The following is a 16142-nucleotide window of genomic DNA, read 5'->3' as shown; positions in this document are numbered from 1 at the left end:
AATCCTTTCTGAGTGATGGGCCCATGTGGGGACAGCATGTGCCTGTGGGGGGCAGAGAACCTGAGCTCAGCACACAGGAGCCTGGACTGTGCTGTGTCTCTCTGTGGGGAATGTTTCCCAGCCACAGTGAGGACGAAGCCCTCAGGTGATCTCTGTCAGGAAATAAAACAGGACACACAGAAGGTGGTGAAAGAAGGTCCCTAATCACCAGTCATGTGTCATCTGCGAAAGAATGTTCACTTCTTCATTTATTGTCTCTAGTAAGACTATTTCAAAGTAGAGCCACAAGGAGATACAAGAATTGTCCCTGAGGCAGCTGAGAACATTGTGAGGAAATTATTTCTCCCAGTAGGACTCCGTTTCACCCTTCCTCTGTACCTGCTGCCAGGCTGGTTTCTGTTCTGTGCCTCGTGTGACCTGAGCGCCCCCTGGTGTCCTGATGCCCCTTGCAGTACCTCCTCCCATCTCCCTCAGGGAGGTTTGTGACTGGTCTCACACTGAAGTCCCCTCACTGTGTCTCTCGCACAGTAATACACGGCCGTGTCCTCAGGCTTCAGGCTGCTCATTTGCAGATGCAGCGTGTTCTTGGCGTTGTCTCTGGAGATGGTGAATCGGCCTTTCACGGAGTCAGCGTAGTATTTCTGACTTCCATCATTCCATATAGTGGCCACACAATCCAGCCCCTTCCCCGGAGCCTGGCGGACCCAGCTCATGTGGTAGCTACTGAAGGTGAGTCCAGAGGCCACACAGGAGAGTCGCAGAGACCCCCCGGGCCGCACCACGTCTCCCCCAGACTCCACCAGCTGCACCTCACACTGGACACCTGTGAACACAGACACGTCGGGGTCAGGAAAATGTCACACGTCCGTGTTCCTCACTCAGACCCACTCACGTATGCAGTGTCCCTTGTTCCCCATCAGTCACCTCGTAAAACAGCGACGAGGAAAACCCAGCTGAACCCCAACGCCATGGTGCGGCGTGCGTGTTCAGACCTGATCCTGGAATGGGGACTCCTGGGAATCGCGGGGCTGGGCTCCTGTCCCAGAGCTGCAGACTCGGGGCTGGGGTGGCTTTTATCAGCAGAGGGGCCCTATTTGCATGTGCTCTGACTGTATAAGGAGCTCTGGGCCTGGGGACCCACAGAGAGGGCAGAGACCCAGAGCAGACATGGGTGTATTTGGGCACATGGTGGCAATAAGAACATTTGGTAAAATATGACCTTTATTGTGACGCGTGTTACTTAAATACTTAGCACCAACATCTTATTTCATTTTACTCATGCACATAAGTCATGGGATGTGATATCATTTACCCGCATCACAGGTGAACAAGGCCAAATAGGACCACATAGAGCTTGCTGGGGTCGAGAGCGCACATGTGTAAGAGTGTACTCATGTGTCTGGCCCTGCACGCTCCCCACTGCACCCCACTGATCCCCTGGGTCACCTCCAGGACAGAGTGGACGTGCCCTGTGAGGTGCAGGTCTCCGTCCTGCATGAGCACATGTGGGATTTGCTGCCTTCTAGTGCTAACGGAGAGCACGTGTGAGAACCAGGGTCACAAGTGTATTGCAGGCGCCTGCCCCATCTGAGAGTCACTCCCTGTGCCTCTAACTTTCTTAGTTCACTGATGACTGCACTTGTACGGTAGACGTCTTGCTGTGGTAGAGCTCTGTCCGCCACAGCCACGCCAGGATGACGTGTACAGTTGGAATCGCACGCATACACATGATGTGCATGTTACATCCTCAGCATCGTAATTGGAAATGCAGTGTGTGGTGTGACGTGGGCTCACACGGGTCAGTGCTGAGTCTCCTTCCGATGAGTGCGTCCACCTCCGTGTGAGTCTGCGCACCTGCTGATGGGTGCTGGAATGTCCCCAGTACCTGGGTTCTACAAAAAAAGCCAATTCTCAGCCTGTAGAGACCTGAGAAAATGTTCTTATTCTTACAACACACAGCCACAGTGACAAGCAAGCAGCACTAAGTGCAAATGTGTAAATTCCCTTCAACACATCATGCAAGTGACATCACAGAAAGCTGCACCCTGACGTCTGGATTATCAGGTGACCTAGACAAATACGGGACCAAGTTCAGCCTGCCCATGTGATAGGTCTCCAGAAAGCACAAGCCTACAAAGTACAAAAGATTAACTAGAAACAGTTAATCATTCAAAAAGCCAGTGTCCTGAATATCAGGGAGCACTTCCCCGGTGAGGGCACAGAAGGCCGTGTGTGAACCAGGAAGCGAGACCTCAAGATGCTGTGTCTATTGTTGTCTTTACCATGGATTCGTCTCCCCCAAGACTGTGTGAAGTAAATTCCAGTTGTCTCTGTCAGCCGCTTCATCTCTGTTACTCTTTCATAGCAGCTCACATGGACTATGAAATCGGTACAGAGAGATGAGGGTGCTGCTGTAACAGATACGTAAAAAGTGGACGCTGCATTTGAACCGGGCAGGGCAAAGAGGCTGAATGCGTCTTGAGCTGCCTGTTAGAAGAAGCCTCCATGCTGTGGAAAGGCCTTTAGAGGAGGATCCGGGGGGAGCTCAGAGAGAAAGACGGGAGCCGGGGAGCAGCCTCAGTCTTCGTGGAGGAAACCTCAGCCGTCCTGAGCAGACGCAGAAATGTGGGTGACGACGGTCATCGTGAAGGGTGCTCAGATGGTCCCGGAATCTTCTTAGTGGAACCTGGAGGGAGGCGGTCCTTGTTATGGACGTTGGGGAACTTGTGTGACGTGTTTCTCCTGCTGTTCTGTGGAAGGTAGAATGAGGAGAAGGGAATTGGACACTCAGCTGAGGCTCTTTCTACAACAAGGGAGGCAGGTCAGGCTCCGCCCCTGACGGCTCGTGGTGAAGGACAACAGAGATGAGGCTAAACTGTTCGCATCATGTACGTTTAATCTTTTACATCCTCCACGATAACAAGCACAACCATGCTTCCTGACACAAACGCCACGCACAGTGTGTTTGTCCTAAGGAAGCCATAACTTCTCTTTAGAGGATGCCCCGTGGACAGGCCCAGCCGCTGCTCCCCGAATCCTATCACATGGCTGGTGCTGGGACCACACACCTGTGAGCCTCTCCAGCTGGGACTGGGCACAGCAGAGACACTGGGATGGCTTATTGCTGGGCTTCTTGTACGTTGTCAGGATGACAATTTTGAGGGAGGATGTGCTGGACCCTCCCCGCACTGCAGTGCGACTGGAGAAAGTCACCCTCCCAACTCTCCCTCTGCCTGCTCTCAGGGTCGGACTTGCACTGGGGCCTGACAGCGTCTGCAGCCTCCCTGAGCCCTCAGCATTTTCTCTACAAGTGTGGATGTTTCAAAATGAAACAGAATGGAATGTTCAAACAATAGTAATCTGCCGCTGAAACTGCTTTTCGTAAGGCCTTGACCACAACCCCTTCTGTAAATGTCTTTGGTGACATGTACCTGCTTCTACTGATAAACACAGAGTGCTGCAGACAACGGTCAGTTTCTTGTGGAAACACGGCCGGGCTCCACTCTCCATTTCTTCAGTCACCACTAATCCAGGTGTTGCTGTCAAGGTATTGTCCTGGGTTTGTTATAATGTGTCAGCCATGTTCTCTAACTCAGGAATTTATCCTAAATAACCTGATGTGGGCTGAACCAAACACACCCGAATGGCATGGATTCCCTGATGGACAGCAGCTTCAGGGATTCCAGAGACTTTAGACTGGCCGTCCTTGTGGCTTCCCCAAAATCCTGAGTCCTGCCCAGTGCTTCCCCTCCATTGATGGCACCCAGATCACACAGCACATCTGAGGGTCCCATCTGCAGGTCCTCCCCAAAGCACACCTGTAGGTGGTGACTCAGGGATAGTTGGAGCTGCACCAGGTGCGTCCTCCATAGCATCTAACGTTTACCAGACAACTTGTCCACTTGGCTATGGATAGTCGTTTGTCTTCCCAATGTGTCCACCCTGAGGACGACAGGGCTGTGCAGTGCAGTGAGGAGGGGGAAAGTCCCATCTGCCTCTCCTAATGTGCCTGAAGCTGCCAACCTGAGCTCCAAGTAAAGCTCCTGATTCGTGAGAATTCGAGCATGGACACCACACTCACTATTTTTAGGGACCAAACTAAGGGAAATGCAAGGAAAAAAATTCTAAAGGGAAAGAGAGTGGATTAAGTAAAAGAACGCAGGACCCGTGCTGAGACATGTTGGTACACGTTTGACATCACGAGAGTTAGAGGTAGAATCCAATGGGTTTTATATCCTGAAAACGGCCTGGTCTCTACCATGGTCTGAGAAGACCCAAAAGTATTATGTGTCTGGGACACCACCAGGGTCTCCTGTTTGAGTCTGATTGGAAAGGATTCAGGGGTGTCCCCGGAGCGTTCTCAGGACTCTGAGCCTGGTGAAAACTGCCAGAGTCACTTCTGACTCTGTACGTGACTATTTTGTGCAGGTCTGAAATGTGTCCCTTATTACAAAGAAAAAAATCCAAAACACTGCGTTGTGCATTCAGAAATGTCAGGGGTGTGCAGAGAAGGATAAATATAAAAGGTTCCCTTGGAAACTGCGACATGGATGGAAGCCACAGATCACACAGGAAACCAGCCCTGAGTCTCAATCTGCACGAGCTGCTGAGGCTGAGACACAAGTCCATGGGATTTGTGTGCCCCCTGCAGGACCTGACCCACTGTGTCCTGAGCACACTTTCCTTCAAAGCCCCACAGAGAAACAGAGACTCGCCCGGTCCCTCCTCTTACCCAGCATTCAGTGGTGCGTCCCTCCCGGTACAGGCATATTGTCCCTCTTGTGCGAAACACGTCCCCTTTAAGTTACTCCCATCAATGGAGCTTGCCCTCTGCCCCTAGGCCACAAGTCCCCAGCAGCCTCTGCTGATTCCAGCAGTGTCCCTGACTCTCTGCTGTGGTGATATTTAATTGCAAGGGTCTTAACTAAAACCTTCCTTTCAGAAACGGCAATTGTTGGAAGACATTTTTCAAGTCACAGAGAGAGAACAAAGTGAAAAGAGGCGTCAAGCCTCAATCGTCTCCTGGCAGGACACAGGTGATGAGTGGGCTCCTCTTCCATCACATGGCTCCTCAGGACCCAGGAAGGTGGATCCAAGGGCAGAGCGACAGCCCAGAGGTTGGGTCTGAGCCACAGCAGCTCATCCCCAGGTCCTAAGACTCAATGGAGTTCTCTCAGATGCACTTAGAATCATCTTCAGCTGGTGATTTCTCTCTAACTTCATTTCCTCTCTTAGGAAGGGAGGGGTCTGGACTGTGACCATCTGCCTGCCCTGCGGTGCATTTTAGAATGAGGTAATTGGTCTTCAGGGACAACAGGTCTGCAAGTGGAGGGGATTCTGCCCAAGGTGCATCCACCCAAATCTTCACTGACACCTGAGTTAGAGATTACACTTGGGAATTCGGACATGATGCTCTTCAGTATTTTGGGCTTCGGGTCATGCTTTAATGAATCAGCTTTGGGGGATGTTGGGATGTGCTTAGTGGAACTGGCCTGTGGGATGGATGTGAATATTCGGAGGGCTGTTTCACTCACTCTGTGCTCGGAAGCTGTGACTGTACCAGGGGAATAGGCACATTGCCATTCCAGGACCATTAGACGTCTTGAGGTAAATGGCTTCCTCTTTTATCTGAGGCACTCCTAATACAGCCACAAGTGTTCACGCCAGAGCGAGGCAGAGGAGATTAGACTCCAGGAGAGAAAGGAAGCAGCGTGACTGCTGATGTGAGGTGACTTCCTCCAGGCTGTGGGCATGGAGAATGGGGCATGAGTCCGGATGTAAGGAAAGCAGCTCCTGAACCAGGAAACACAGAAGCAGACCACCGTCTGACTTTGCTCAGGCTGCTATGGAAGAATATGAATCCTGGGTTTTATATCAGCAACATCGCTGTATTTCCCACAGTTCTGGAGGCGGCAATGCAAAGTCAAGGTGCCAGCATGGTCACCACTAGTGAGAGCCCTCATTGGAGTTTGTATCTGGCAATTCTCACTCTGTCCTCATATGCGGGAAGGGGCACCCATGGTCTCTGTGGCCTCATTTTGAAAAGATCTGGTCCACTTCATGGGGACTCTGCTCTCACCACCCAGCACTTCCCAGGGACCCCACACACTAACACAGTCCTCTGTGGGGTTAGTAATTCCACATGTAAATTTGAGGAGCACACGTGTTCAGACTACCGGCACCCGCCCAAGCACCAAGACATCTGTGGTCCTGCCAACACCTTGATGTCTGTCCAGGGAGACTGACTTCCTCCTCTGACCTCCAGACTGTGAGGAGGCAATGTCTGTAGACTATACTCCGTGTGTGTGGTACCATGATTGAGCAGGGACAGGGAAGTCACACAGGCTGGACCTGGGTCGCACGTCATCAAAGGTCTCCCCACTGTGTTCCCCGTGTGTGAGGACAGAAGTCCTGCCCCAGGGACAGAGACACTGGGGGCTGTGGTCAGAGCGGAGGGCCCTCTTCAGGAGCTGAGCCCTGCAGAAGAGAACTGAGGGGGACTGTGCTAGAACCAGGGTCACCCGTCACCATGACTTTGCTACCAGGAGTCGGGATCATCTTTCCAGAAGGTCATGTGCTTAATGCTGGACCTCAGACTGGGCAGTAGGAATTCACACTTCAGTCTTTATACTTACCTATATTGAAGCATCATTCCCTTTTCAGAAACAGGGGAAAGTGGGAGGAATGACTGGGGGATCTGCAGTCCAAACCCTGAATCTGACACCAACACTTAATCCCAGATGATGCCTGAACTAACTTCCCTCATCCAGAGACTAGAGAGATGCATATGTGTCCTATGAAGAAGCCATGACAAATTACAGGAACCTGTCAGGGAACACTGTCCCTCATCTTCCTTCAGGACACCTGGACTCGTGACAACTTTCACTGAGTGCCAGGTATTCCCATGAGAGTGTCACTTATAGTCTCAGGTTTCTGTCTCTGTATGAGGAAGTCAGAGGACACTGTTCCCTTCCTTCCTCAGCCCCACACAGCTGCCCTCTCCCTCAGGGTTTCTGTCACTCGCAGGATGTGGGTCATCACACTGTCTCTCGCACAGTAATATATGGCCATGTCCTCAGGCCTCAGACTGCTCAGCTCCATGTAGGCTGTACTGGTGGACTTGTCTGCAGTCATGGTGACTCTGCCCTGGAACATCTGCATGAGCTTGTCTCACTATCTTTAGGATCAATTCTTTCCATTCACTGAAGTCCTTGACCTGGTGCCTGTCGCACCCAGTGCATATAGTAGCTGGTGAAGGTGTATCCAGAAGCCTTGCAGGAGACCTTCACGTAAGCCCCAGGCTTCCTCATCTCAGCCCAAGACTGCACCAGCTGGACCTGGCCATGGACAACTGTGGGGAGGAGACATCAGTGTTTGCAGAGCCCTGACTGGCCCTGGTGCCCTCATCAGCCGAGGGCTGGGGATCCCCTTACCTGTGGCCACTGCCACCAGGAGGAGGACACTCCAGCTCCAGTCCATGCTGAGGATGGTGCTGTCCGGCCTCTGTGGGTGAAGGCATGATGTTATGTGCTGAGGACAGAGACAGGTCCCTACTTAAGCTAGTGCACCGTGGCTCATTTGCATATTCATGAGGCAGAGTATTCATACCTGAATTATTGACCCCACCTAAGAGTGAGTCGATGACACAGAGATTATGCACAATGGGCATTTGCGGGTTCAGTCCCAATTTCTTTTGGGGGACACATATCATCTGCCAGGTCGCTGATCTCTGTGCATAGTTCTGTCCCTGAGGAACAGTCTCACAGGATGTCTCCTCACTGTCCACCTCTTTTGTGTGACATGGAGACCCCGAACTGGTTCTGGGCTCTCAGTTCTCCCTGTATCTGGTCCTCTGCCCTCTGCATTGCACCCAGCTGCTTCCGGTAACATATGCCAGGACACGTGGACATGCCTAGGGAGATTTTCAGAATCTCCTGGATGGACACTAGATCATGTTTAATGCTAGTGGAAAGACACAGCAGGAAACAAATAATGTAAGAGGATGAAAAAGGAAGAGTGGAGATTTGAATAAGATGCCTTTGAAGGTAAAGAGTAACGCACACACCAAGGGGAATCAACCATCACAACCAGATGGACAGTACAGTGCGGCAGGTTCGTGCTGAGGGGACAGGAAGTTCCATCTGATAATTATTTTCCAGGAAGAGCTGAGAGGATAAACCGAGATAAGAGCATGAACTTAGAGAAGGTGGAGCAAATGTATGAGGGGAGAGCAGTGTCTGTGTTGGCTCATCGGGGAAACAGAAGCTTGAAATCTGCAGAGAAACAGAGCAGAGCTCCTGGGGCACATTCACTTCACTGGAGTTTAGGGGGAATATACAGCATCTTCAGCACTCTGGTTTCTATTGCATTCTCTAGAATGCCTTGTGGGACCAGTTACAAAAATTGGGGATATAATAAAGCTCAGGCACATTAGGCACTTTCTGGGGAGATGCAAGTACAGATTTGGGAGTAAAGAAGTTCAGGTTATGAAAATTTGTCATTGGAAACCTTGACGTCTCTATGTAATCTTTGAGATTGCTTCCACTGATTCCACTGCAGGTGGGAGCCAGCGAGAACATGGACCAAGGTGCAAAACTGTAGAAAAAAATACTGGAACATGAGGTGTTGTAACTGTCAAGACTGAGGTCACACACATCTGGGCATCTTGATTCATTAGTTTGAAATTCTCCTCGTTGTTCAGCCAGTTCTAGCCGTCTGTTTTACTTCACTCTGAGACAGCCACGCATGTTATCTAGAGCCATGGAGATATTTTGTTGTTAGTGTGAAGGAATGCAAATCATTCGTGTCTGTGGATTTGCATTTTCCAAATTTCTAGCATTTGCTTTTTAGTTCTATTATTTTTCTGGTGTAATGTGGAGGATTTTCTGCATAAATATTAAGTCAAACTGCCCATATGCAAAATGAGATCATTTACCTTTCTCCTTTCTGAGTTAGACAAGGTTTATTTCTTTTCCTTGCTTAACGATCCTGACAAGAACTTCCTGTTCCGTGCTGAATAGAATCAGCCACAGTGGGCAACCTCGCCTTTAAGAATCTCTTTCTGATATTCTGTGTAGCACGACATCAGCTGTTGGATTCTAATTCACACTGGGCTTGCAAGTGCCTCAAGAGGCCAAGACATTGACTGAGGCTGGCTGTACCAGTTCCAGGCTTGAGACTACTCAGCAAGAGGTCAGCAAGAGCACACCGAGGCCCATCGCTGCCTGTTTGGGGTTTGCAAATATTTGAGAATCTTCAGGAAACAGTCCGCAGCATTGGCCATGGCAAGCTGGTTGTATGGAAATTCCCCTGGAAATGGCTTGGGTGGGCCCACACATATAAAGGGGTGGGGTCCAGGGAATCACATGGGCAGGGTACGTGGTGTCAGCCAGGTTGATGGAGACTCAGATATGGTACTCATCTCGGTCCGCAAGTCAGGTGGGGAGTGCTCAACAAAGGAACAATGGCCTCTGCCAGCACTTTTGTCTCGGAGAAAGCTGTCCCTCCAGCCCTCACCTTGAAGCCCAATAATTCCTTGCCTCTCATACATCCCCCATACTTTTGAAGCTGCTGATCCAGCGCTGGAACTCAGAGCGAGTTCATCAGCGGTAAGTCCTTGTGCAAGCCATTTAAAGAAACGCCTGGAACTCCCGCAACTCTTTGTGTCTCTCAGCACCATCCCGTCGGTTTTCACAGACTTAAGTTGCAGGAACTTCTTTTTCTGGCCCTGGAACCTTGGGCTGGGGAGCACAGTGTGGGGTTCAAATCCCTCACTCCTCTAGGGTCCTCTGCAGCTGAGTTGGTCCTTCTGGTTATAAACTGCCACACATGGCTATTGGATCAGCCTGTTTTATAGCTACATCCCTCCTACCAGTCTCAAGGTGGCTTTTGCTGTGTGTCTCCATGTGTAGGACTCAGTTCAGCTAGACTTCAGGTGATTCTCAAAGATGATTGCTGTGTAGTTTCGTGTATTTTGATATGGTAGTGAGGGGAGGAAGCACAGCCTTTACCTGTTCTGCCATCTTGATCATAAAAGATATATTACTTCTGTACCAAATTTTCTGAGAATTTTTATCATGAATGAATTTTGAATTTTTTAAACAATGCTTTCGGTTTTTTCTATCTATGTGATAATATTGCTTTTCCCTTCACTCTGTGAATGTGGCATATCACATTTTTGATTTACATATTTTCAGTCCTACTAGAATTCTAGAAATAAATTCCACCGGATCATGGTAAGTGATCCTTTCCACATGCTGTTAAATTTCTTAGTGTAGTGAGAATTTTTGCATTCATGTTCCTCAGGAATATCGGCCTTGCATTTCTCTTAGTGTCCTCACTGGGCTTCAATATGTGTAATGGATCCCTCCATGAATGAGTTTAGAACTGATCCCTCTTCTTTGAATTCTTGTAAGAGTTTGAGAAGATCTCTTGGAGAAGGTGTTCGCTGATCCTGAAGCTGTGGTAGAATTCACCCTTGAATCCATCTGGAACTGATATTTTCTCTGCTGGGAGATTGTCATTACGACTCAATTATTTTGCAAATTTTGTACCAATCTAGCAATGTTGGGATTAAATATCTAATTTAAATACCAAATAAGTGTACTAATAAATACAACTGTTGGTGTTCTCATCATCTGGACACCACACTAAATTCTCCCCACACACATAGAACTCAGAGGGGATAGCCCAGCCGGCACCCTAATTCTGCAACCTGCAGTTAGAGCTCAGCAACGCACACAGATGAGGGAGCCGCAGGTGGTTTCTGCATCATGGATATACCTGACTTTATTGACAGTAGCCGGGGGTGTCTCTGCAGGCCACAAGTGTGCAAGACCAACTCCGACACTGAGACTCAGCAATCAAATATATCTCTGCTCTTCCATTCAGAGAAGGAGGGATTTGTGAACAGACGGACAAACTCATTCTACTCAATACTCATGTACATAGAGAGAACCCAGTGAGGATGGGAACACGTCTTCTCACAAGACGTTTGACAGTTCCTCTTGAGAAAGGCATCTCTCAGCCAGGACACTCCAAAGGAGTAAGGGATAATGCATTTGGGATTAGTGTGGAAATTACAGTTGTTTGCAGACCACACATTTAATCTCATATTTCATCCAAGAGGATGAAATAAAATTACGTTTCCTGATGTAAAATCCACAGAGTTTCTTATTCCTGAGAACACACCTCCTGACCTCCAACTCCAGGAAACACAGGACCAGGTCCCCAGGTGCTTCTCTAAAACTTTTTGTCATTGGTGCTGAATACAGAGCCTGGTGATAACTCCCAGACCATGACAGAGATAGGCGGTGAGTCTAAGCACAGTCATTTCAGTGTGACACATGAGTCGTCTCTTTTGGGCATTTGTCTCAAGAAAGACCCATGATTTTTTTAGACCCTTCTTAAAATGCGAGGTAGTGTAGAAAAATTCCACCTTTTACGCACAGACTTTAATTGTGTGCTGATCCAAACATTTGCTTTTTCTTCGTCCATAATTGATATATTGCCTTTGGTTCATGTGAGAATATTACCATGATTGCAATTCAACTTGAAAAATCAGAGACTTCAGTGGTACTCACAGGCCATAACTCTAGAGGGCAGTCCTGGGGAGATGATTTTAGACAGGAAGACCCAGACTCTGACAGGAAAAAATCTGTCACTTCCATCGACACCTGGTCCTTTATTTGTCCCTGTTCTCAGTGTTTCTTAATGCCCCCTGGTGTTCTTAGCATCGTTTGGTATCCTGAGTGTCCCCGGGTGTCCTGAGCATCATCTGGTGTCCTGAGCGACTCCTGGTATTCTGAGTGTCCTTTGGTGACGTGAGCTTCTTCTGGTGATCTAAGCGCCCCCTGGTGTCCTGAGTGTCTCCTGCAGCCCAGCCCTCCTGTCTCCCTCCGGGAGCGTTGTGTCTGGACCCCCACTGATGTCCCCTCACTGTTTCTTACACAGTCACACAGCAGCGTGTCCTCAGTGGTCATGGAATTCAGTTGCAGGGAGAACTGGTATGCGGATGTGTCTCTGGAGATGAAGATGCATCTCATAAGGGTCAGGCTGTCGTAAGTGTTCCTACTGTAATGCTTGTCCCCAACCCTTTCCGGGACCTTCCATGGGGTCTGGCAGTTCGAGCTCCAGCAATGACCACTGACTGGGTTAGAGAATCCAGACACAGCAAAGGTGAGTGAGTGGGTCTGCGAGGGCTTCACCTGTCCTGGGCCCGACTCTTGAAGATGCACCTTGGACAGGACACCTGGGGACAAGGAGCATCAGTCCTGTTAGTCATGTACTGTCACAGGCATCCCATAGTCCCTTGTCTGACATCAGAGACACTTACTTTGGGGGCTGTCACCAGGCACAGGAGAAGACCCTACAATCACATCTTCATCGAGAACATAGAGCTGCTTTCCCAGAGACCTGAGCTCTGTGTGAGGAGAGAGCTGTGAGCATCCACAGCCCCAGACAGGACGTATCCTGGGGCCTGAGAGGAATTTGCATGGGGTGCAGCCTGTTTCTGATAAGTGTGCAGGTATTGAAGTCAGTCCGCTTATGCCCTTTTGGGTCCTAGGATATTTTTTTCCCTTTCTTACACACATGCCTAGGTGTGAGATGGGAGGACACTTGGTTTAGGAAGCACTTTGGAATCAGGTCAAAGGACATCCTCTTCTGCGTTTAAGAATCAGTGTGGACTAGATCTGTGGATCATATAATTTTGATCATGGATTTTTCAAATTGATATTCAAAAAGGAAAACTCTTCCATACATCTCCTCAAATCCAAAGAAACACAGTAAATAGACTCAACCTGCCAAATTGTGTAATCGTTATTTCATCTATCATATTATATTACTGTCAACTTTGCTGTAAAAGTACTTGCAGAGTCAAGAACAGTCCTTCCCCATGACCTGGCTGAGAACCATTGTCCCTGCAGGTGCAGCCCTGGCCTGAGTCAGCTCCAGGGAACAGGCCAAGCCAGGTTAGGACCCGCCCCCCACGAGGCCAGACCAGGCCATGCAGCCGAGATGAGGTTTGAGACCCTCTTTGACCCTCCTTTCTTCTCACATTCCCCAGTGCAGGGCAGCCCCTTCCTGCCGGTGTGCGGATCAAAAGATGACCCAGGAAATAACTCCCAATGAGCTCTGACCACCCTGGAACCATCTTCGTCAGCCAACCACAGGGACTACTCTGGACCAGCAGGCGTTCTGAGGGGTGAGTGCACGCTGACCTGCATCCTGCTCATGGAGAGTCAGTTTGCAGCCTGCCACCATGTTCACCTGGGACCCTGAGAGGAGGGAAGTTGCGAGGGTGACTCCTGGGAAGGGGCTGTGTGGTGTTGGCGGGTTAAGTACACAAGTGCAGGGGAAACGCAATCGTTGCATCCTTCATAAATCACTAAAGCGAGATGAAACATGTGATGGGATTGCACAGCCTGGCGAGTGCTTCAAAGCCGGCTTGCACCCCTGAGACTTGTACACCACCCGCGTTCTAGAAAACCATAAAGTGAGGAGTAAATATTTCACAGTGCATGGTATGAACTGGGACGAATCTGACAGACTTAAAATCTATGGGCCAGATGTGAAATTTCCTCAGGCTGGTAAATGTCTCAGGAGATCTCATCGTTGACACAGTGTGGGATTGGGGGTCAGTGCAGCCTCGTGGGAATGAGACTGACGAGCGATGCATCGCTGACCTGCAGGCACCGGGGGACACGGCTGTGAGGACCCGTAGGCACTGGATGGCCGTGACCAGCATGATGGCAACGGGAGGAGGTCATCTCAGGAGAGAAGCAGTGAGAAGGTCTCCTCCAGCGTGCAGCCTTCCAGCACCTCAGCGGACACCCATGTGCTCTCCAATCCCACTCTGTTCCCTGTCTTCAAGTTGGGGGAGGAGAACGGAGTCCAATCATGTCCCAGGCCAGTCCAATTTGTGGCGTGTGGTTTCAGTGTCCCCAGAGGTGCCCGCAGATGGGACATGCTCTCCCCTTCTCAGAGGACCTGCCACTCTCACCAGAGAAGCGTTTCAGGGGAGCGCCTGGAGTGTCTCTGTGTCTGTTCTCAAAGACCTTTAGAAACCACGGGGCCTGGAGACGTGGATCTCGGGGGCTCTGATGGCTTTCCTTACTCACATGCCAGGAGAGGTCAGAGGGCAATGATGGCTGTCTGCTCGGGACACGTTCAAGTGAAAATTCCTGTGAGAAAGCGCCTGTCATAACGATGAGTCCATGTTGTTTGATGGACAGTCTACTTCTACTAGTCCATGAATTAGACGCACACAGCAGATGTTCCAACAGATGTCACCTTTGACCTGTTGTTACTAGATGTAGGGACTAATCTCATTACATGTAAGAGACACCTGGACAGATATAATTGACACGAAATCACTGAATGTCATAATATATTCGAGTCTCACTCAGGAAGCTGGAATCTAGAGAGCACAACAGACAACGACGTGTTAGATCTCAGGTGAGGTCACATTTTGAAAGAGCATCGGTCCCTCTGGCTGGACTCAAAAAGGTGCATGTTTCACCTCACTCCAGGTCCAGGAACTGTCACTCCTGAAACACAATCCAACCCATGAGTGCTCTGTCCCAGGGGAGCTGAGAGCAGGCGGGAGGAGACTCAGGAGTCTTGGCTTCCAGGATGCGCTAGATTTGGGGGACCACAGGTGTAATTATATGGACTGAATTGTGCCCCTCAAAGTCTGCATATTGGAGTTTGAATTCCCAATGATGGTATTTAAATTTGGGCTTTTAGGAGGCAAGAAAGGCTAAGTGGTTTGGTGGTCCCACCCCACTAGGACTGGAGTGTTGGGAAAAGAAGAGACATGAGAAGCTACCGGCACATCCAACGTATCCCTTGACCCCGTCTCACCACAGACACCGATGAGGTGTCCAACACGGTGCTCTGTACAGGTGCATCCATCAAGATGTCCACTGTCATAAGTTTTCTGAGTTCTTAGTGGTGCCCAATGGTCAGCAGCCAGCTGTGCCCACACCTGACACAGACCTGTCCTTTAATAGTGAACGTGTGACCTTGAATCATAAGTGTTCGCGACACGTAGGGTAAGCAGGTCACCTATAGACTCCCTGAGTATATACTGCCTGAGGGGTCAACAAATGGACAGAACTGTTAGATTAACGATAGCACATGAACTAGGGACAGGTGAATGCCATATATGCATAATCCTTCTTCTGTGACTGGTCTAGGTGGAAGCTGGGTGATTGAGCTGGGACCCAGCTTCATGGAGCTCAGATTTAGTGAAATTAGGACAGTAGATGACACCTGGTCATAATGGGAGGGTTTCAAAATCCACCTGAGTAAGTGAAGACCTGGAGGGTCCTGTGTTGTAGGCAGGACAGAAATGGCATTGGATAGAGTCCTGGGGGTCTGATTCTACCCTGTAGCCACGTGTCCTATCTGAAGGGAGGCCCACGTGGGGACAGCGTGTGTCTGTGGGGGGCAGAGCCTGAGCTCAGCACACAGGTCCCTGCACTGTGCTGTGTCTCTCTGTGTGGAAACAGTTCCTAGTCTCAGGACACAAAGCCCACAGGTGGTCTCTCTGTCATGAAATCAGAAAGGACACATTGAAAGCTGCTGCAGGAAAGGTCCCCAGGCACTGCTGATACGCCGTCTACAGACATGTTACTTCTTCATTTCTTGCGTGTGTGAGAATGTGGAAAATTAGAGCCACAAAGAAGCAGTAATTCTCCTGGGAGGAAGCTGAGAGGTTTGAGAGGAAATTGCTGCTCCCAACAGGAAGCCCCTTCCCCAGCTCCCTGTGCACCTGCTGCTGGGCTGGTCTGTGTGTGCTGTGCTGTGTGTACCCTGAGCGCCCCCTGGTGTCCAGAGCTCCCCCTCCTGTCTCCCTCAGGGAGGTTTGTGACTGGGCTCACACTGAAGTCCCCTCTCTGTGTCTCTCACACAGTAATACACGGCCGTGTCCTCAGCCTTCAGGCTGCTCATTTGCAGATACAGTGTGTTCTTGGCGTTGTCTCTGGAGATGGTGAATCGGCCCTTCACGGAGGCAGCGTAGTATATGTAACTGCTGCCACTACTAATGGATGAGACCCACTCCAGCCCCTTTCCCGGAGCCTGGCGGACCCAGCTCATATCATAGCTACTAAAAGTGAATCCAGAGGCTGCACAGG

At 49.9% G+C, this 16142-nt stretch overlaps 1 gene segment (V, D, J or C); it reads right to left on the bottom strand.

Annotated features, from left to right (window-relative positions):
• Nucleotides 1-470: 470 nt before the first annotated feature.
• The window catches only part of LOC105309169, a 31035-nt gene continuing 15363 nt past the window's right edge, over nt 471-16142 (bottom strand). The window contains 1 exon segment of the V gene segment in view: nt 471-823. Within this exon segment, the coding sequence occupies nt 471-823 (353 nt within the window).

This window comes from Pteropus vampyrus, unplaced genomic scaffold, assembly GCF_000151845.1.
Source record: "Pteropus vampyrus isolate Shadow unplaced genomic scaffold, Pvam_2.0 Scaffold679, whole genome shotgun sequence".
NCBI lineage: Eukaryota > Metazoa > Chordata > Mammalia > Chiroptera > Pteropodidae > Pteropus > Pteropus vampyrus.
This window is presented reverse-complemented; position numbering and strand designations above follow the sequence as displayed.